General features: G+C 55.4%; 1 protein-coding gene across 13 annotated transcripts in view; it reads left to right on the top strand.

The window, feature by feature from the left end:
- SPTAN1 (spectrin alpha, non-erythrocytic 1) overlaps positions 1 to 20,446 on the top strand; it is a 61,014-nt gene that overhangs the window by 40,002 nt on the left and 566 nt on the right. For 3 of the 13 annotated variants that reach the window (XM_073905656.1, XM_073905655.1, XM_073905653.1), the window contains 26 exons: positions 416 to 515; positions 680 to 877; positions 977 to 1,123; positions 1,841 to 1,944; positions 2,027 to 2,189; positions 2,546 to 2,560; positions 4,202 to 4,333; positions 4,730 to 4,867; positions 5,810 to 5,914; positions 7,873 to 8,081; positions 9,080 to 9,200; positions 9,421 to 9,542; positions 9,860 to 9,992; positions 11,457 to 11,555; positions 13,406 to 13,565; positions 14,224 to 14,300; positions 14,866 to 15,075; positions 15,352 to 15,648; positions 16,007 to 16,119; positions 16,512 to 16,529; positions 17,736 to 17,798; positions 19,019 to 19,073; positions 19,423 to 19,619; positions 19,733 to 19,786; positions 19,869 to 20,015; positions 20,101 to 20,248. In XM_073905656.1, coding sequence (XP_073761757.1) covers positions 416 to 515; positions 680 to 877; positions 977 to 1,123; positions 1,841 to 1,944; positions 2,027 to 2,189; positions 2,546 to 2,560; positions 4,202 to 4,333; positions 4,730 to 4,867; positions 5,810 to 5,914; positions 7,873 to 8,081; positions 9,080 to 9,200; positions 9,421 to 9,542; positions 9,860 to 9,992; positions 11,457 to 11,555; positions 13,406 to 13,565; positions 14,224 to 14,300; positions 14,866 to 15,075; positions 15,352 to 15,648; positions 16,007 to 16,119; positions 16,512 to 16,529; positions 17,736 to 17,798; positions 19,019 to 19,073; positions 19,423 to 19,619; positions 19,733 to 19,786; positions 19,869 to 20,015; positions 20,101 to 20,248 — 3,325 coding nt within the window. The remainder of the gene's footprint in view (positions 1 to 415; positions 516 to 679; positions 878 to 976; positions 1,124 to 1,840; positions 1,945 to 2,026; positions 2,190 to 2,545; positions 2,561 to 4,201; positions 4,334 to 4,729; positions 4,868 to 5,809; positions 5,915 to 7,872; positions 8,082 to 9,079; positions 9,201 to 9,420; positions 9,543 to 9,859; positions 9,993 to 11,456; positions 11,556 to 13,405; positions 13,566 to 14,223; positions 14,301 to 14,865; positions 15,076 to 15,351; positions 15,649 to 16,006; positions 16,120 to 16,511; positions 16,530 to 17,735; positions 17,799 to 19,018; positions 19,074 to 19,422; positions 19,620 to 19,732; positions 19,787 to 19,868; positions 20,016 to 20,100; positions 20,249 to 20,446) is intronic. The other 10 variants (XM_073905657.1, XM_073905654.1, XM_025888399.2 and 7 more) reach the window with 5 other exon arrangements.

Raw genomic sequence — 20,446 nt, 5'->3', positions numbered from 1 at the left:
AGCAGACTCCCTGCTGAGCAGGGAGCCCGATGCAGGGCTCGATCCCAGGACCCCGGGATCACGACCTGAGCCGAAGGCAGATGCTCACCCGACTTGAGCCACCCAGGAGCTCCTAGAACCTACTATTCTTTAGGGTCAGAAGATCTTATTTACAAACTCAAGTTTGTTGTCTTCTGAGGAATGCTTGGTTTTTGTTGTTGTTTTTAATTTTTTTATCATCTCAATAGGATGAACAAGAGGCTTTGAAATATTTTGCCCAGAGATGCTAGTTAACCATTCAGTAGATTAACTAGTTAGTAGATTAACTAGTTGACCCCAGATAATCTGAGAAAAGAATTGTGTAGTTCTCTTTTCCTGGGCAGAAAGCCTACTTACCAGGTCATGTTGTAGCTACTCCTCTGCGTCTGGTTGCCAGGGACCTCATGTCTTGGATCAATGGGATACGAGGGTTGGTGTCCTCCGACGAGCTAGCCAAGGATGTCACCGGAGCTGAAGCTTTGCTGGAACGGCACCAGGTAGGTAGATCTGCCTGCAGCAGAAGGAGGGTTGCGCTGCTGGGCTGGGAAGACGTTGGTACCCCCACCAGCACCACCAGCAGCACCCTCGCCACGAGTCGGTGGTTGACACGACAGTGGGCATCTACTGCCAGTTAACCTAACCCCGTCCCTCCTCTTGGCAGGAGCACCGGACAGAAATCGATGCCAGGGCTGGCACTTTCCAGGCCTTTGAGCAGTTTGGGCAGCAGCTGCTGGCTCATGGGCACTACGCCAGCCCAGAGGTCAAGGAGAAACTAGATATTTTAGATCGGGAGCGTGCGGGTCTGGAGAAGGCCTGGGCTCAGCGGAGGATGATGTTGGATCAGTGTCTCGAATTGCAGGTGCGTGTGCGGGACATCGCTGCCCGTTTGCCACAGCCTTTCTGACCGGGAGTTTCGTGGCCAACGACCCCATCTTCCCACCTGCCTCCCTTTCTTTAGCTGTTTCATCGGGACTGTGAGCAAGCTGAGAACTGGATGGCTGCCCGGGAGGCCTTCTTGAATACTGAGGACAAAGGAGACTCACTGGACAGCGTGGAGGCTCTGATCAAAAAACATGAGGACTTCGACAAAGCCATCAACGTCCAGGTGAGGCCTTTTTACCTTCAGGTCTCCATGTAAATTTGTCCAGATGGATGGCTCTATTTGTGGGCTGCTGCTCCTTTCTGTCTCAACAATGAGAATAAAAACTCGTCCCTAACATACTTAACCAAGCTTTGGCCGCTCCCTAAAATGAGTAGACTTGCTGTTGACCACACAAAGGAAGAACGGTCCCCTTCACACCCGCATCAGGTACCTGTGTGGATTGGGAAAAATGATACGGACATGAATGCTTTTTAAAACTTCTAAATTCTGATACTTCTGAGGTTTTAGTAACGGGGATGCCTCAGAAAAAATGCATTATCAAAGCAGAAGGACAAATGTGTTGGTAAGGAAAGAGAATGTGTGAACACGAACAACTCAGGAAAATGGGTGCACCGCTTCGATTTATAACCCATTTTGTTGAAAATCTGACACTCTTTTCACAGTCAGCTTGATTTTGTGTGTGACAACTCCTGGTGTCATAACCCCTGTCCCCAGTGTGACCTGGAGTCTTCTTGAGTTAAACTCTACTCTCCTAATGGTCGAAATCAAGCTTTCTTCTTGGCCTTCTGCTCTCCCGCTTCTAAAGTGTCAGTGTATTCTGATGCCGCCCCCGGCTAGTCACCGAGCCGCCCAGAGCAATCACTCTCTTCACGAGACCTGCGGTCCGGGCAGGGCTGGGCCCACCGCCCACCTCGGCCTCATGCCTTTGTTTGCCGGCAGGAGGAGAAGATCGCCGCCCTGCAGTCCTTTGCTGACCAGCTCGTCGCCGCCGGCCACTATGCCGAGGGCGACATCTGCAGCCGGCGCAACGAGGTTCTGGACAGGTGGGCGCCGGGGGGTGCTGGGAGCCCTGGCTGGTCTCGTTCTCGGAGAGGTTCTCGCTCAGGCTCCGTCTCGCTTTCTCAGGTGGCGCCGCCTGAAAGCCCAGATGATCGAGAAGAGGTCGAAGCTGGGGGAGTCACAGACCCTGCAGCAGTTCAGCCGGGACGTGGATGAGATCGAGGCCTGGATCAGCGAGAAGCTACAGACCGCGAGTGACGAGTCGTACAAGGACCCCACCAACATCCAGGTGAGCCGAGCCTAGGGACTGCTCGTCTCCGAGGTGCCCTCGGGTACGGGTGGATTCTGGGAAAGAAGGCATCTTTGGGGCGGGGTGGGGGGCTCTACCAAGAGAACCACTTCCCAGTGTCCGTGCTGAATCCCGCGAAAATTATTCTAAGAAGCTGAAGCTGTGGAAAAGTGTCACTAACTGATCCGATGTGAGAAAGTGCTTTCCTCACTTGTCTGTAGAGTCCCCTCTAGCGGCTCTCCCCCCGTGCTGAGCTTCCCAGGGCAAGTATGACAGCAGAATGAGCAGCTTTAGTAGCCGATACGTGCGTTCATCTCAGTATACTGAACTCTTGTCATTTTAATCTATTTTTGTAGCTTTCCAAGCTGCTGGTAAGTTTCTAATTTTCTTAATGAGTTTTAGTTAAATGCGCTCCAGTGTCTGTGTTTGCTCTGCGTAGGTCCTTGTTGTGGCCTCATGCGGTCAGCTGGCGTCTCCTCACCCGTGCTGCTCATTTCTAATGACCCATCACACTCCATTCAGGTGTCCCTGTGGGGTATGGCTTTCTCTGTCGTAATTAGCCTGTGGCCCTGCGCCCCCCTCCCTTTTCCTTGTGTGTCATTTAGGCAAGCTCTGGACGATGTTTGATTTGGGGGCAGTAGTTAGCTGCTGTCTTTTCAGAGGCACTTCTTTTTAAAAATGAAATAATCAGCTTTTTCTGGAGTGTGGATTCGTTCTCACAGTTCTCGGTGGCCAAGGACAGGGAGTCTGGCGTGGCATGAGAGTCCGATGACGCACCCAGGCTGCCATCCAGAGGTGCTGGTCCCTGGAGAGGGACAGTTAAGTTGCCCCAGAGAAGCAGATGGTCTGTTTCCAAATCTGACAGGACCCACGGGTGAGAGGTTAAGGAAAAAGGGGGACGTTATTACTCAAGGGGTAGCGAAGGGGACTTTCCAGTGAAAATGTAGCTCAGATGGTGCTTTAAACGGATGGAAGAGGTAAAGAAACAAAATTGGTGGGGCTGAACCAAAGAGTAATCAGAGCAAGAAACAGAAGCGGGGAACTGGACTTAGGTCAGGATATGTGGATATTTGAGACCCTGCTCAGACTCGGGCAGTGGAACGCGGAAGGGGGACACCCGATGTGAGCGCCGCACTCCGCCAGCCGGGCGGCTCCGTTCTTTGACAGTTGCTGCCCCTGAAATGAAACATTTGATGCAGAATCCCTCCCCAACCGAACTGTTTTGTTTTTTTTCCCATTTAGTTCTTTTCCCCCCAAATAATGTCCTCCGAGACCCTGCCTTTCTCACCCAGAATTGTGCCACAGCTGTGTCCTTGTACTGTCTCTCAGAGTGTTTCCCGTACCTTCTGTTTCTTTGTGGATTCTTAAAATCCCCTTCCGCCCTGGCGTCAGGAGGCTGGCATTCTCCCAGCCCTCTCTTTCCCTGGCAAAAATCATTTCCTACCTGTAGTCAAGCTTGGATTTTGACAGCATCCGTGAGTTTTGGTTAATGACAGCTACTAAATAAGAAGGCAGCCAAGTCAAGGTCTGAGGAAGCCATAGATGCACCTCCGTCGGCGGAGGGTCCGCCTGCCGGCTGCCGTGATCACGGCCTTGTGTGTATGAGAAGCGATCCAGGTGTGTGTTACCTGTTAGATCATCTGTCCATGGAGGAGAAGGTCGTGGATGGAAATTGATGTCCAAGTAGGTTAAACACTGCACTTGGCGGCTGGCATTTTCTGCAGAATGGTAGAAAGTACATTGCTCCCAGCTGATTGAAGAATTGACTCCATTCCCCTGCTCCTGAGCTGGTCCATCTCCTTTCTCCCAGCCCGGTCCTTCCGCCCAACTCCCAACAGCCTGAACCCTAAACTATTTCACAAATCCCGTGACTGCCTTCTATAAGAAATGTTGACACTTGCCCCCAGTTCTTTAAGTTTCCTACCACTCGCCTATCCTGAGAATCCCTCATCCCTACAAAGAGGGAACCTCACAGGACCTGGTTTTGAAAGGTCATCTTTCTGGAATTTTAGAGCAAGCACCAGAAGCACCAGGCCTTCGAAGCAGAACTGCACGCCAACGCCGACCGGATCCGTGGGGTCATCGACACGGGCAACTCCCTCATCGAGCGTGGGGCCTGTGCTGGCAGCGAGGATGCTGTCAAGGTATGGTCCTCGTGGTGACGATGTGGAAATACAGCTTTAAGGATGTAAGCCTGGCTGGCTCAGTCGCTGAAGCGTCTGCCTTCGGCTCAGGTCATGATCCCGGGGTCCTGGGATCGAGCCCCGCATCAGGCTCCCTGCTCAACGGGGAGTTTGCTTCTCCCTGTCCCTCTGCCCTTCCTCCCTGCTTGTGCACGCGCTCTCTCTGTCAAATAATTAAATGAGATCTTAGAAAAAAAAAAGCAGATTAGAAGACTTTTGCCTACATGACAGATGGGGAATGTTGGTGAGAAGGGCTCCCGTGAGGCTTTTCTGTCTCTCCCTGCGAGTCACTCGGCTTTAGGAGAAGGGACTCTTCCTGGATTTCACCATCTCCGATGGCCCCCTTCTCTTCCCCAGGCCCGGCTGGCTGCCTTAGCTGACCAGTGGCAGTTCCTGGTGCAGAAGTCAGCCGAAAAGAGCCAGAAACTGAAAGAAGCCAACAAACAGCAGAACTTTAACACCGGCATCAAGGACTTTGACTTCTGGCTCTCTGAGGTAATGGCAGGTTTTCCTTCCCACCAGTGGAGGATTTCTGGTCAGTTGGGTTAACAGGACAGTCAGCAAGCCCTAAACCGTGAAAAAGGGCACCCCTGATGCCCCTTCCTACAGAAGTCTTCCTTATCACCGAGCCTTGTGCTGTCAGGGGTCTATTAGCAGAGGGAATGAATGTTTCAAGAAGAGAGAGCATACAGATGGGAATTAGGCTGTGGCCCACTCCTCTCCATAGAGAACGCAAACAGGAAGCGATGGTGGGGTCTGTGTGGCAGGCAGCTCTATCGAGTCTGTGCCCAGATAGAAACCAAACTAGCAGTTAAGTCAGGAAGCCAGAGTTAGTAGAAAATTCAGGGGTACAGAAAGCAGAAAGAAACAAATTTTTAGAGAACACTGTTAGTATTTCTCTCCAGTCTGCACTTATTTCCATCAACAGTAGTGTAGCTATATTTTTATACATAGTTCAGAATGTAATTTTTCATGAGTACGTATTGGGAGTGTTATCCTGAGTCATTAAGAATTCTTCCTAAACGTTTGAACAGCTGCGTAAGTCCGTCCTAGTCATGCCATAATTTAACCATTCCTGTGTTGGACATTGGGGTGTTCCCAGCTTTCTGGTGGGACGTCCGCACTGAACATCTTCGTGTATTAATCTTTGCCCCTTGTACCTCCGTGAAGGCTCCGGGACCCTGCCTTGAGCTGTAGTATTTCAAGTCCTGGTTCCTCAAGTCTGCATTTGATTGACAGGAAAGGGGAAGGACTCAGGCCATACGGGCTGATACAGGCGGGGTCACTGTAACAACGTAACTTGTGATTGACAAGTTGGCAACTGGCCAAAGACCTGGCCAAACAACTGGGCATGCTGGATTTTCCAGAACACCCGCTGTGCATCGTACACACTGGGCACCACACCATAACCTTTCCCCTTTTCTATTTCACTGCCAGGTGGAGGCCCTTCTGGCATCTGAGGATTACGGCAAAGACCTGGCTTCTGTGAACAACTTGCTGAAGAAACATCAGCTGCTGGAGGCGGACATATCTGCCCATGAGGTGATCAGACAGGGGTGGGCAGGCCCCATCCGGGACACAGCTGTGGTTGACTCTTTAGGAGAACCGGTGCACGTAGGGGAGGAGCAGGGTGTTCGGCACCTCAAGCCGCATCCTCAAATATTGTGGCCTCGGGGCCATTTTATACCCTGCGCTATTATTGAAGGTCCCTGAAGGAGTTTGCTTATGTGGGTTTTGCCTGAAGGTATTTACCGTTAATAAAAAACGACATTTTAAAAGTTAAATTTTTAAAAAGACAACATCAAGGACTTTTTGTTATTCTCAAAATGACAAAATTATAGAGATGGAGAACAGAGCAGTGGTCGCCAGGAGTTAGACACAGGGATGGGGTGCAGTGAGGAAGGGACAGGCGAGTCCTTTGTGCGGAAGGATATATCTTGGTTTGGGTTACGGGAATCTACATGGAGGGGAAAATTGTGCACAATGACGTACGCACACCCATGCAGACACGGATGGATGCACGTAAAGTTGGTGAAACCTGTGGTTTTGCACCAGTGGTGTCTGTGGCCTGGTCTTGCTGGTGTGCTGTGGAGCCTGCTGCTCTGGCGGGGGAGCTGGAGGAAGGGCACACAGGAGCTGTGCTGTTTTTTGGTTTCTGAAGCTGTGCTAGTTTTACAACTGCTTGTGAGTCTGTAATTATTTCAGAATGAAAAGTTAAAAGTAAATCTGAGAAATAAATCATTTACTGAAAGTAATAATAAGCCCGTCACAAGTTAACATGAGTAGCACTTTCTATGGACGATAACTGTGTTTATCCACAACCAAAACATGACATGGTAAGAAGAGCGGCATTGGCTGTGTTTTGCAAATCTCTTCAGTCCGGTTTAATAGAAAGCAGCTGGATTCTCGTAGATGCCTCTGAATTCAGTCTGTGCAAGTGTGTCAGATAGGATGGAAACCCAGCCTCCCGCCGGGAGGTGGGAGAAGTGAGCAGTGTGTTCATTCAGATGACTGTGGATACTCTGACACCAGTCAGTACGTGCTAGTTGCTTCAAGGTGAGTTGCAAAGTGGACTCTGAAACCCTGTCAGTCACTTTTTCATCCCATTTAATATTAAAATCCCCTGGTCCATCTTAGACACGGAATGGGTTTTTTTTTTTTTTTTTTAACCCGTGCATGATGTCACAAAATCATTTGGAAAACATTTGAGTTAGGCAGAATTGCCTCTGGTCCCGTGCGCTGACATCACAGCCAGTCTCGAAAGGAAAATCTTCACAAATCGAGTGGCTGTCATGCTCATGGAGGTTGAACGCACTTCTTCCAGAATTCTCATTTTCGCCTAAAAGTTCAGGTTTTATCAGTAGCAGCAAACTCTGCCTTCCTGAAAGTGACAGGTTGACTTCATTCTTTCGGAGCGAGTCTCTGTCAGACAGCGAAGTCTGCATGGCTGTAGTCTGTCTGGTCATTGTTCTCTCAGAAGGACAGCCCACAAACAAGGGGCTAATTCGGCTCAGGACGCCGGCTTCTCCTCAGGGCAGTCCTTGAACTGGAGTATGCCGCAGAAGTGCTTGTGTGCGTTTCCCATTTTGTCACACAGAATATTCTTGTCGACATGTACTCTAAGATGGAGATTTGATAAAATCAACGACTTCTGGCTTTTATAAGGATGTCTTTAAGTGAGAACACGTTTTTACCACAGCTCAGAGTCCCTCCTGGCACGGTGTGTCACTCTCTTGAGTGGAGACATCGGCACCCCCAGCACGGCTGTCGTACCGTGTGCAAGCGTCCACACGGTGCAAAAGGCCAATGATGTCTTTGTGTCATTACAAAAATAATTTTGATGTCTTAGAACCCCAGGGATCCCCAGAGGACACCTTGAGAGAGCATCAGCACTCCACAAAGCCAGCCTTTCGGTGAAGAATTCCAGGGTTCTGATTTTCAAGCAGATACTCATGGGAAATCCAGGTTTCTCACCTCTCCCGTTGTGTCCCCTGCCCCAGGATCGCCTGAAGGACTTGAACAGCCAAGCAGACAGCCTGATGACCAGCAGTGCCTTCGACACCTCCCAAGTGAAGGATAAACGGGACACCATCAACAGTCGTTTCCAGAAGATCAAGAGCATGGCAGCCTCCCGGCGAGCCAAACTGAATGAATCACATCGCCTACACCAGTTCTTCCGGGACATGGATGATGAGGAGTCCTGGATCAAGTACGTGTCCTCGGGGCTTCACAGTCTGGGTCCTCCGGGATGCCCATTGAGCAGGCACTGGGAGCCCCAGGCTGAGTGGGGGTCCGGAGCTCCGGGCCGCCTGGCCATGAGGTTTGGCTCTCTCCCAGAGTGTGCCAGAACCTGGCCCATGGGACACCTTGGCTTCTTCTGATGCCCAGGTGTGCAGTTATAGGGCCATCGATGGCCTCCATGGCTGCTCCATGTAGTAATACGTGATGATTGAGCTAGACTTTGTGTAGACCCTGCCTTGGGATCCCCGGGGAGATTCGCGAATGCCCTTCTGGAAAAGACAGCCTGATACCCTGGGCAGGATCAGTCCTTGAAGGAAGGAGAGTTGTTTGTTTTTAATTCCTCCCCCATTGCAGTCAGTGGTGGTGTCGCATTTTGTAAACATTTGAAAATGTTCAAAGGACAAAAAATCCTGTCTTCTATTCCTCACTTCCTTTTTTTTTTTTTTTTTTTTAAGATTTGACAGAGAGAGAGACAGCAAGAGAGGGAACACAAGCAGGGGGGAGTGGCAGAGGGAGAAGCAGGCTTCCCTGCTGAGCAGGGAGCCCGATGCAGGGCTCGATCCCAGGATGCGGGGATCATGACCTGAGCCAAAGGCAGACGCTTAACGACTGAGCCACCCAGGCGCCCCTATTCCTCACTTCCTTAAATAATTCTGTCCATATCTTTATATATTTCTACGGGTGGTGTCTGCACATTTGCTAAAGTAGGGTTGGTAGGGCGACACCAGTAGCACCTCCTTGTTCTCTGCACACCCTGAGCCTGGTAGGTGCTTCTAGATTCCTACATCGATGCTCCTCGTTTTGGAAATAGAGGCTTTTTATTTCCAGAAGACTGGCAAGGATTTTCGTGGTGAGATCGGTAGGTGTAGGTGAAGGACATCATGGGGTCTGGAGACCTCACGGCTCCTGAGCAGACCTGTCCGGGTGGAAGCACAGGGCTGCAGAGTACCTACCTGTGTTGTCCAGGGAGAAGAAGCTGCTGGTGAGCTCTGAGGACTACGGCCGAGACTTAACAGGTGTTCAGAACCTGAGGAAGAAGCACAAGCGGCTGGAGGCGGAACTGGCTGCCCATGAGCCAGCGATTCAGGTGAGGGGGGCGCCTCCGGCCGAGGGGGCGGCAGGGACCGACGGGCCCATGTGATGTACGGAGAAGCCCTTTGTTCTCGTTCATCCCACCGAGGTCTGCAGTGTCTACGACCCCTCGTTCCAAACCCGGAAGAAAAGTCCTGGGTTTGATGCCAGCGCCTTTTTCTGGCCGCATCTAAGAGCAGGTGATAGCGGTTACTCTAATCCTTCTTGCCTGTCAGGGTGTCCTGGACACCGGGAAGAAGCTGTCTGATGACAACACCATTGGCAAGGAGGAGATTCAGCAGCGTCTGGCCCAGTTTGTGGAGCACTGGAAGGAGCTGAAGCATCTGGCCGCAGCGCGGTGAGTGGTGGGGACAGCGCGCGTGCTGCGTGTGGCAGGCCCTCCTGCCACCACCTGGGCCCTCGTCTGCGGCGAGCCGGGTCCACGGTCGGCTTGTTCCAGAGCCGCTCTGGCCGGCCCGTGCCGAGCCCGTCCGCTTACGGGGATCTGAACCCAGCACGTGGTTCCAGAATTTCACTCTGCTTCGTGTTACAGAGATGGCTCCGTGGAACCAGTCACGTCCCGCGTTTGTCAGGAACATTTTTAAACACGTGTTTGCTCTCGGAATTGAAGTTGGACGATACTAATGGCTGGTGTTTTGTGTGTCCTGTAACTAGGGGTCAGCGGCTTGAGGAGTCCTTGGAGTATCAGCAGTTTGTAGCCAACGTGGAAGAGGAGGAAGCCTGGATCAACGAGAAGATGACCCTGGTAGCCAGTGAGGATTACGGAGACACGCTTGCCGCTATCCAGGTCCGAGAAGCTGACTTTGGTCGCGCCGTTCGCCTTGTTCTCCCAGCCGGCAGCCTTGGTGTCCCTGGTTGGTCCCAGGCCTCCAGCCCGCACGCCGGAGACGGTGGCCCTGGTGCCATGGGTCCCTGAGGTCCGTGGGGGTCCAGGGGCTGCCGCCGCGGCACACCCTCGGCATTACTGTCCTGTCGTTCTGGAGGCCGGAGGTCTGAAGTCAAGGTGCAGACAGGGCCTCGCTCTCCGAAACTTCTAGGGGAGGCTCAGCCCTGCCCTCCAGCTTCTCGCTGGCATTCCCAGGCTTGTGGCAGCATAACCGCAGCCTCCGCTCTTCACGCCTCTTCTCTCCGCGTCCGTGTGCCCGGGGCTCTCCCTCCGGGCCGCCTGGGTCCAGAGATCCCCCTCGAGGACACAGGCCTCCCGGAGTAGGGCCCCACCCCAGTGACCGCATCTGAGCCTCTTCACTTGATTATCTCTGCATCTCCCACATTTGTAGGTGCCGGGGGTTAGGACGTCATTCTCTTGGGGGGGACACCTCAGCCTCTGCCCTCAGGACACTGTGTGGCCGCCTGAGAGAGCCGCGATCATGTCACTGGCAGCTGGCACAACTCCGTCCGTACCCCCCCCCCCCCCCCCCCCCCCCCCCCCCCGCCTCCCTCCCTCAGCGGCCCTGCCCCGGTTCCATAGGCAGCATTCAAAGTGGCAGAGGCGGAAGCTTCAAGGCCTAGCCTCAGATGTCACGTGACGTTGTCCGTGCTATGTTCCGTCAGAGTGGTCACAAGCAGCCCAGAGCCATGGGCTAGTTGAACCGCCTCCCCTCTTGCTGGGAGGAGCCACACTTTATGGTCAAATGTTTCCAGATCTGGGCCACTGGCCGTGGAGGCAGAGTTTGCATTCCCCAGAGTCTGGATAGTCCCTGTGCCACGTTCTCAGAGTGGGTGTCCTGTTCAGCTGGTCCGGGTGCTTCAGGTGGCTTAGAGGGAGGGAGGGATTTCCCATCCCCTGCACAGACCCGTTCCCGGGAAGCCCACCCAGAGCCATTGTCTCTGGTCCTTGAGGTATACTGAGGACAGGGACACTTGGAAGGTCCCTTAGGAGCGGTACTTGGGGAAACCCTTTGTTGGGCTCTATCTTAAGCCCGCATGGGATTTATTGTTTTCTGTGTGGTCCTCCAGAGGGGAAGAGGGACGCTGTGCTGGTTGATTCGCAAGAGCTCACCCCCTTCAGGAAAGGCCTACCCGGGCGTCCCTTCTCAAGCTCGGCCTCTGCCGGTTATCCTTGCTGCATCTGGGTTTTACCACGTTTGTAATTACCTGTCGATGTCGGTCCCTGTGGCCTCGGCCCCCAACTAGACTGGGCTGCCTGTGAGGGCAGGCACCTTATAGCTTCGGTTTCCTCCGACCTGAGACCGGGCCCGCCCACCGGCGCATGCCAGGCTCTCAGCCACTGGTTCTTCTGCTCCCACTGCAGGGCTTACTGAAGAAACATGAAGCTTTTGAGACAGACTTCACAGTACACAAGGACCGGGTGAATGACGTCTGCAGCAACGGACAGGACCTCATCAAGAAGGTGAGCCTGGCCTGCTGGTGAGACGCTCACTTCCCACACCTGACGTCCCCATGCTCAGGCCACCGTGGCCCCACAAAGCCCATCTTCCTGGAATATTCACCCATGAAAGGTTTGCACGGTGACTGGGAGCACTTCCACTGCCGTATTTCATAACAGAAAGATTCTGTGATTGGTTGGACGTCTTCCCCCTTCGTGAAGCCAGTTAGTGAGGTCACTGTGCAGCACGTACGCTTTCTGCGTGGGTTAGGCAGAGAGGCGTCCAGTGACACCGGTGCTCCCACAGAGCTCTTCTCTCAGGTTATTTCTCAGGTGGTACAAGCTCTTGATAGAAGTGGTTGGAAATATAAGAAAAATCTTAAGAGCCACTCCTACATAGGATAGATCCTGTTCCATCGACATGTCTCTCTACAAAGCCTGGCAGGTTTAGAAATGAATGTGTTAAAATCACAAAGTTTGGGTTTCGCTCAAACAGCCCCTGAGCGAGAGCGCAGATGGGAGGGGTCCTGGGGCTTTCTCCCCAGCAGTGAAGTCCAGTCACCGGCATGTTAGCGTTCCAGACTAAGCGTGGTGCTGCCGTTGGTCCCCAGTTAGTCACCGCTGATCGCTTAGGTGCAGTGACAGGTATTCGGTACCACAAGACAGACAACTTTTTTTTTTGTTAAAGATTTTTATTTATTTGACACAGAGCAGGAGTGGTGGGGAGGGGCAGAGGGAGAGGGAGAAGCAGACTCCCCACTGAGCATCGATCCCAGGACCCTGGGGTCATTACTTGAGCTGAAGGCAGACGGCTTAACTGACTGAGCCACCCAGGTGTCCCCAAGACAAACCACTTTTTTTTTTTTTAAGTTTTATTTATTTATCTGACAGCACAGGCAGGGGGAGTGGGAGAGGGAGAAGCCGTCTCCCCACTGAGCAGGGAGCCTGACGCGGGCTTGATCCCAGGACTCTGGGATCATGACCTGAGCTGAAGGCAGACGCTTAGCGCCTGAGCCACCCAGGCGCCCCGACAAGCCACTTTTCACAATGATAATTTCCTGTTACAGATGTAACTAGTAGATAAGATTTCTCATCATGGAATTTGTTCCAGTAAGCATGATCTCGAGACTAGAGATTTGGTTCGTAGGAGTTAATAAGTATGTTCAAATCCGTGTTCACTAGAGAGCTTTTTTCCCCTTGCCCTTATGGGCAAATAAGCTAACATCAAGCTGATTTCTGGTCCGGACCGTGTACAGGGAGGGATGAGGGCTGTGGGCGATCGTCACCCACACGCAGCCCCGAGTCACGGTCTCTGCTCTTTCTGGCTGTGCAGTGACTGGTTTGAACATTCTGCAGCTTTCCAACGAAGCCTGGTGCTTTACCGTCAGCAACAGTCTGTTTCCTCCTTGAGTTTCTCTCTAAATTTTGTGCTGCCTTGTGTGTTTTCAAATTCAGTTATTCCAAGACCGAATCTGAGTGTCTGGGGCTCAGGGATTTTCAGTGTCCGCTTTCTGACCATCATGTTTATTGCTTATGTTACACGAGTCGTTGTTTGTATGTATCCCATTTTGTTTAAGTCTTAACTATTTACGCTTTTTTCTAATTTTCTGCTCTCTGGAATACTGATGAATACATCGTTGTGTTCCAGCTCATTCTTCTTTCTTCGGGATTCATTCCTATCAGTGAAATTGCTTTTACTCATGTTGCCCTTAGAAAGGCCTTCCCTGTGCTTCCCCCCAGCGGCAGGTGGTGGGCGGGGGGCGCAGGGTCCGCCTTCCAGCCCTGGCGCACCGTCCCCGGCAGGGCGGCCGTGGATCATCTAGCCACAGCAGGAGGTAAGGCTGACCAGACTGTGCCTTCTCTTTGTGGCCTAGAACAATCACCATGAGGAGAACATCTCGTCAAAGATGAAGGGCTTGAATGGGAAGGTGTCAGACTTGGAGAAAGCTGCCGCCCAGAGGAAGGCCAAGCTTGAGGAGAACTCGGCCTTCCTTCAGTTCAACTGGAAGGCTGACGTGGTGGAGTCCTGGATCGGTGAGTGCTGTCCCGCCCGGCCCGGCCCGGCCCCAGTCTCTTCTCCCCAGGCCAGGAAGATTGTTCCAGAGCCATAGCTCGTTTATTACCTAAGCAGTTGGTCTTCTCCAGAGAAGAAACAGGTGTGACGTGGGCATTTCAGAGAACAAGAAACCATGTCCTGCGGCCAAGAGCGGGGGCCCCCCTGGTGCCCCCAGCACCAGGGTTAACAAAACAAAAGCCTTTAAACCCTGGGGGAAGCAATCAGCATCACAGCACAAACAAAATGGCGCAGCAGCGGGCCCCCCAGCTGCGCTGTCCCGAGCTGTCCGCTAGCTGCCCAGGGCGTGGTCTGGCTCCCGAGCGAGGGGGAGCCACACTCTGATTTTGGGACCCCTGTGACCCCGGTGATTGCTGTCACGTACGTGGCAGTTGAACCACAGCTGGGATGAGCTGGAAGGATCTCTTCCTGGCACAGCTAGCCAAGGGGGCCCGGGCTGCAGGGAGGAAGGAGCAGCCAGCGTGGGGTCAGAGCCTGCTGTTAAGAGTCTGGGATGTAAATGTCAACAGGGTGATAGGCTGCCCGGGAGACCTTTTTGAATATTGAGGACAAAGAAGACTCTTAATTCCCTTTCCTGTACCAAGAAGGCTGGCCTGTTTCCCATGCTTGGTTTCCTAGGTGAAAAGGAGAACAGCCTGAAGACAGATGATTATGGCCGAGACCTGTCTTCCGTCCAGACTCTCCTTACCAAGCAGGTCAGGGGCAGCCCCTTTGTTGACTGAAATGTATGCAGATAGTACCTCCTGGTACATAAATGGTGGTTGGCGTCTGTCACTGAGAAAGGCCCTAAGGGCTCAGCAGTGAGCAAGGTCGTTCTGGTCCTCGGGGAGCTTCCAGACGAGGCATCTGGGCTACAGGCTGACGGCCCTCCCAGGGTGGAGCGCAGCAGAATGTGTTGTGGGTTTAACCCCCAAGAGCTGTCTGACCCGGTTTCCAGAAAGCAGGGGCTGATGTGGAAAGTCTTCCCAGAGGAGGGGCATCGAAGCTAGGGCACGAAGGGCAAACTGCCAGGTGGTCGGGGCAGAGGCAGGCGTTCGTCCCGGGCAGAGGTAGTGGGGAGAGTGGGGCACATTTAGGGGACCCCCCCATACCTCAGTCTTCCCGGGGAGCAGGAGGATGTCAGGAGAAGGTGGGGACTTGGGACTGACAGTGTGGCCTGGGCAGCTGGCCTAACAGACCCATCGAGCTGAGGCACCCCGAAAGGGTGGCTTCTAGCACCCCCAGCGACCCTGCAGATGAGCACACCACTCTTTGTTCCAGGAAACCTTTGACGCTGGCCTGCAGGCCTTCCAGCAGGAGGGCATCGCCAACATCACCGCCCTCAAAGATCAGCTGCTGGCCGCCAAGCACGTTCAGTCAAAGGCCATTGAGGCCCGGCACGCCTCCCTCATGAAGCGATGGAGCCAGCTTCTGGCCAACTCGGCCGCCCGCAAGAAGAAGCTGCTGGAGGCACAGAGTCACTTCCGCAAGGTGAGGGTGGGCCCCTGCGCAGCTCCCCAGCCCGGCTGCGGGGAGGCTGCCAGAACCCAGCCCGAGGGCCCTTGGCCGACGAAGCAGCCGGGACAGACCGAGGGGAACGGGTGGTGAGGGAAGAAAGGTCTTTGGAGACATGGAAGTGGGAGCGCCCGGCTTGCCCCGGCCGCCCCGGGAACGACCGCTGCCTTTCCTGTCCTGCCTCGCGGCCTCCGCCCAAGCGTGGCGCACGCAGCCCTGACGGTGCCCTGACGCAGGCTGCTCTGCTTTCAGGTGGAAGACCTCTTCCTGACGTTCGCCAAAAAGGCCTCTGCCTTCAACAGCTGGTTCGAAAACGCCGAAGAGGATCTGACCGATCCCGTGCGTTGCAACTCCCTGGAGGAGATCAGAGCTTTGCGTGAGGCCCACGACGCCTTCCGCTCGTCCCTCAGCTCTGCCCAGGCCGACTTCAGCCAGCTGGCCGAGCTGGACCGCCAGATCAAGAGCTTCCGGGTGGCTTCTAACCCCTACACCTGGTTCACCATGGAGGCCCTGGAGGAGACGTGGAGGAACCTGCAGAAGATCATCAAGGTGCGCGCCGCCCCCACCCAGGGCCGTCAGCCGGGGCTTAGGGGGCCCGGGCCGGGGTGGGGGGCTTGGCGGGGGTGGCGGCCAGCAGCCGCTTCCCCTCGCCTCTTGCCAGAGTTCTTGGGGGGCCAGTTGTGAGCAGCTGGGGAACAGAGGGTTCTGAGCTCCCTGAGTGTCTCTCCCAGGCTCCTCCTCTGGGTTGATGTCAACATGCGGTCCTCCCTGCCCCACAAAGTGATGGTTTCTGGTCACGTTCAGCATCCAGAAACTGAAATTGGAAGGTCCCTGGTCCGGCCCGAGGGCAGGCTGGCGGGAAGGACGGGCCCCACTGACACGGCCTCTTCCTCCCTCCGGGCGCTAGGAGCGGGAGCTGGAGCTGCAGAAGGAGCAGCGCCGGCAGGAGGAGAACGACAAGCTGCGCCAGGAGTTCGCCCAGCACGCCAACGCGTTCCACCAGTGGATCCAGGAGACCAGGTGTCCGCCGCCACCCCCCGGCGCCTCCGGGCCCCTGGCTCTAGCGGGAGGGGAGCCCTGCGGGAAACTGGAAGGCACGCTGGCAGGAAGGAAAGAAGGGCTAGGGGCCCGCCCTGGTCTGGCTCGAGCCAGGGCGGGTGGGGGGTGGGGGGCAGTTCTCGAAGGTACTTTTCCTGAAGGTCAAGTTGCTTGGGTGGGACCGTGCGTGGCCGGCGGTCGGTCCTAGGTAGCACCTCGGTGATGCACAGAACAGTCAAACGCAACGTGGGCACTGATGTTCTTGGTTTTGTTTTTCTTTTCTTTCTTGTGTCTCCCTCTCCGTCCCCCACCTCCCGACTGCTGCTGTCTGGACGCCACCTTGTCTTGCGGCTGCTTGGATCCCATCTGCACAGAACGTATCTCCTCGATGGGTTAATATTGTCTTCTTGTTTCTCCGGGCTCGTGGTGTGGTGGTGTCTTGTGTGCTTGTCCCCCTGCCCTCCGTGCCCCTGTGGCCTGGCTTGCCGAGGATCCCCGGATGGGCCTTCCTGCCCCAGGCGGGCTGCACTTCCCCCGGCCCACCCTCACCCCAGCTCTGTCCCCATCACCCTACAAGGAGTGCGTGTCCTTGACAGCCCTTGACAGCCTGAGGTCTGGGGAAGGGAGCCCTCCCATCTTCCTGTTCAGATTCCAAGGGTTCTCTCAGGTAGGGGATGTGACCAAGGCGGAGGGCCAGAGCTGGGGTCCAAAGCCTCTGAGAAACCCTATGCTGTCCAGCCATTGGGATTTCACTGGACTTCTCTTCTGCTGCTTTTCCCCGTGTGTCCAGTGGGACCATACTTAGCTCCTAGGAGGTCATGGTCATGAAGGAGAAGGAGATTCAGCGGGTGCAGTGAGTCCCCAGCTGTGCACTGACACCCCTCCCAGACCCACGCCCCCAGTGTTCCCAGGGGAAAGGGAAGAGCATTGTTTGCCCTAATAAAAGGCAAAAGTGCCCGGAGTTTAGAGCGATGGAGAGACGAGGCTGGGGAGGAGCCCCCCCCGGGAGGATCAGGGCGGCCCTGCCCAGTCCAGTCTTGGAAGCGGCCTCTCCTCGAGGCTTTGGCCTCTGCCAGGCCCATGTAAAGCCGGGGTTGGGGCGGGGGGAGGGGAACCTCAGTGGCTGAGACTAGCGCTCCTGGGGTCCCGCAGACGGGTAGTTGGGACAGCTGAGCGTGGCGCCAGGAGAAACAGGTGCGCGCTGACGTGACCACCTGTGCTGAAAGCAGCGGGGGTGGGGGGGTGGTGATTAGGGATCACAGTTTGTAGCTGGAGTTCATTAGCCAGCTGGCCTCCACTCCCCTCCCCAGCCCTGTGGCTGTGTCTGCCGATCTGGTCTCGTCGCCGTGGGTGCCATGCTCCTTTCCCGTGTCGCTCCTCCCTAGCCCCGTCCCGTCTTGCTTGGTCCCAGTGTGCGCTGCCCCGGGCCCGCTGTGCTCCCTGTGGCCGGCGACCCAGCCCCACCAGGTCCCTGCCTGGGCGCCAGGCGGCCCCGCCTGTGCACTACCAGCTTGGGCCTCGTGGCGCGTGTCTGTCTCGGTCTGCTCTTGCCTGCCCGTGCCTTCCGTGTATTCATTTGGTTTCTTTTCTTTGACTAGCATAGCGTACCGTCGGGTCATTCGTGTCTATCAGTATGAAGTTGGGGATGATCTGTCTGGAAGGTTTTTCTCTTCTTATTTCTCTTCTTCCCTCACTGTGGTTTTACCAGTGCACTCTTGACTTCCCCAGGCGGCTCCGCTTTCTGACTAACCCACAGCCCTCGGCCGCTTGGGAAGGAGGGGTCTGTCCTCCCACTGCACCAGCTCCCAGCCTCCTGCCCCCCCGGGTCCGGGGCGGGGGGTTGCTCTTCCCTGGGGGACATGGCGTGACTGTGAGTCTGATCTGCTGGGGTACAAGGAAGCCTGGTGCCTTGCCTTGCTCGAGCACTTTGAACTTAGGGAAATGTCAGAGCTAACCCTGGCTCGCTGGGTGCCGAAAGGGTAGGTTGGGGCACACGTGGGTGCAGGGGAGGCCGGGCTAAAATCCCACCAAGGCCATGCGCACAGTGTGACTCATCCCTGCACGTAACCCCGACTCGTTTGTTGTCTTCGTTCACTGGTGGCCTTCTGTGACCTCACACTGTGTAACATCGGGAGGATGGAGGCTCCCTGGGGGCACCGCTGCTCTTCGGAACTTGGCCCTGGGAGCCTCTGGCCCAGATGGTCTCACGGAGCCTGAATCGGGGGCTTAATCGCAGCCACCTCCCTCCTTTGGGCAGAATTAGAATCACTTTTAAAACCCAATCTGGTCATGATCTCTTAGCATCCTGGCTCCGTGTCTGAGGGGTCATCTGACTGCGTCTCCTCCACAGCTGTCACGCCCTAGAATGTGGCTCCCCTGCTCAGGAACCTGCAGGGATTTCTGGGGGTGGCTTTCCATTTGTCAGCCTTCCTCCCCAGTGGCTGTAGTGGGGCGTGCTCTCAGGCCCAAGGCCCCTCTGTCATGCCGTGGAACAGTTCCGCTCTGTTCCTCAGGTGCCCCTGAGGGCCTCGCTTGAGTGAGGGGCCAGGTCCCAGCCTGGCTGGGCCAGAGGAGCCCCATGAGGAAGGGTCCTAGCCTGGGAGCAGGCTGGGTAGGGCTCGGCCCAGGACCCCCAGTTGGCCCGGGGCAGGTAGCCCACCACGTGGGGCAGTGGCGTCCTGTCTCTGCAGCAGGAGAAAGACTACCTGCCCTCCCAGCTCCCGGGGCCACTTAGGAAGAGCCGGCCCGTAGCAGAGGGCGGCCATTTCCTCGTTGAGAGAGATTCAGAAAAAGAATTTCAAGACAGCAGGCACTGTTATCTGGGGCTAATTTTGAGCTCACGATCAGGCCCTCCTGCGCCTCACTGTGCTTCTGTGTTTAGGTCCTGCATGGTGGAAGAATCTGGGACCTTGGAATCCCAGCTCGAAGCTACCAAAGTAAGCACCCCCTTCGTTTAAAGCCAGGCAGGAAGTAGGCTGGGTGGGTGTTCTTTTTCACTTTGCATAAAGCAGCACAGGACCCCATCATTTTAAAGAAAGTCTTGTTTCTGACAGTTGTCCTGTGGGGTCTTACTTGAAAAGAAAGAGAGTCCTTTGGTCCTTAGTGTATACTTTTCCTGGCAGTCTGCCCCTGGCTCGCCCCTCCCTGGGCAGAGGCTGCTGGATTGCCCCTCCTGCCGTCCTGCGCGGCCCCGCAGGCCTCGGGCCGGGAGGGCTCTCACACGGGCTCTCGGGGCCGGTGACCGAGGCGAGACTGTCCCCTACACCCTCGCTCCCCCGCCCGTAGCGCAAGCACCAGGAGATTCGAGCCATGAGAAGTCAGCTCAAGAAGATTGAGGACCTGGGGGCAGCCATGGAGGAGGCTCTGATCCTGGACAACAAGTACACAGAGCACAGCACCGTGGGCCTGGCCCAGCAGTGGGACCAGCTCGACCAGCTGGGCATGCGCATGCAGCACAACCTGGAGCAGCAGATCCAGGCCAGGTCCGTGCTCCCAGCATAGCAGCCCCCTGCCCCTATGCCCCCCAGCGTCCAGCATTCACTTCACTGGGATGGAACAGAATGTGCTACCTGCTCACTCCATCCTGTTCTTTTAGGAACACAACCGGAGTGACTGAGGAGGCCCTCAAAGAATTCAGCATGATGTTTAAGTGAGTGTGGCCTCCCCGGGGAAAAGGGGCGGTGGGCTCAGCGCCGGGGCCCGTGCTGAGCAGCCCTCCGTTTGTGCGGCAGACACTTCGACAAGGACAAGTCGGGCCGGCTGAACCACCAGGAGTTCAAGTCCTGCCTGCGCTCCCTGGGTTATGACCTGCCCATGGTGGAGGAAGGGGAGCCCGACCCCGAGTTCGAGGCAATCCTAGACACCGTGGATCCAAACAGGTGAGCTGGGGGGAGGATAGTGGAGGCGGCTCTGCCTCCGCATCATCCCGCATCTCCCTGGCTCACCGCCCCTGCCCCTCTCCAGGGACGGCCACGTCTCCCTGCAAGAGTACATGGCCTTCATGATCAGCCGTGAGACGGAGAATGTCAAATCCAGCGAGGAGGTCGAGAGCGCCTTCCGGGCCCTGAGCTCTGAGGGAAAGCCCTACGTGACCAAGGAGGAGCTGTACCAGGTCTGGGGCTGTGCTCTGCTTCCCTGCCCTGGGGACGGGGCTGGGGGCTGGGGGTTTCCTTTGAAAAGTAAAGGCCAAGGTTGCCCAGGGGCACAATAGTCCAGTATAACAGACCTCCGTTTGGCGCACTCTGTTGGGGGCAGGTGTTTCCTCCCCATTTAGCGCTGACTCCCTGTCCGCGGCTGCTCGGAGAACGTG

This window comes from Callorhinus ursinus, unplaced genomic scaffold (assembly GCF_003265705.2).
Source record: "Callorhinus ursinus isolate GAN/ISIS: 27379988/994484 unplaced genomic scaffold, GSC_fseal_2.0 scaffold24, whole genome shotgun sequence".
In the NCBI taxonomy this organism is placed as follows: Eukaryota; Metazoa; Chordata; class Mammalia; order Carnivora; family Otariidae; genus Callorhinus; species Callorhinus ursinus.
This window is presented reverse-complemented; position numbering and strand designations above follow the sequence as displayed.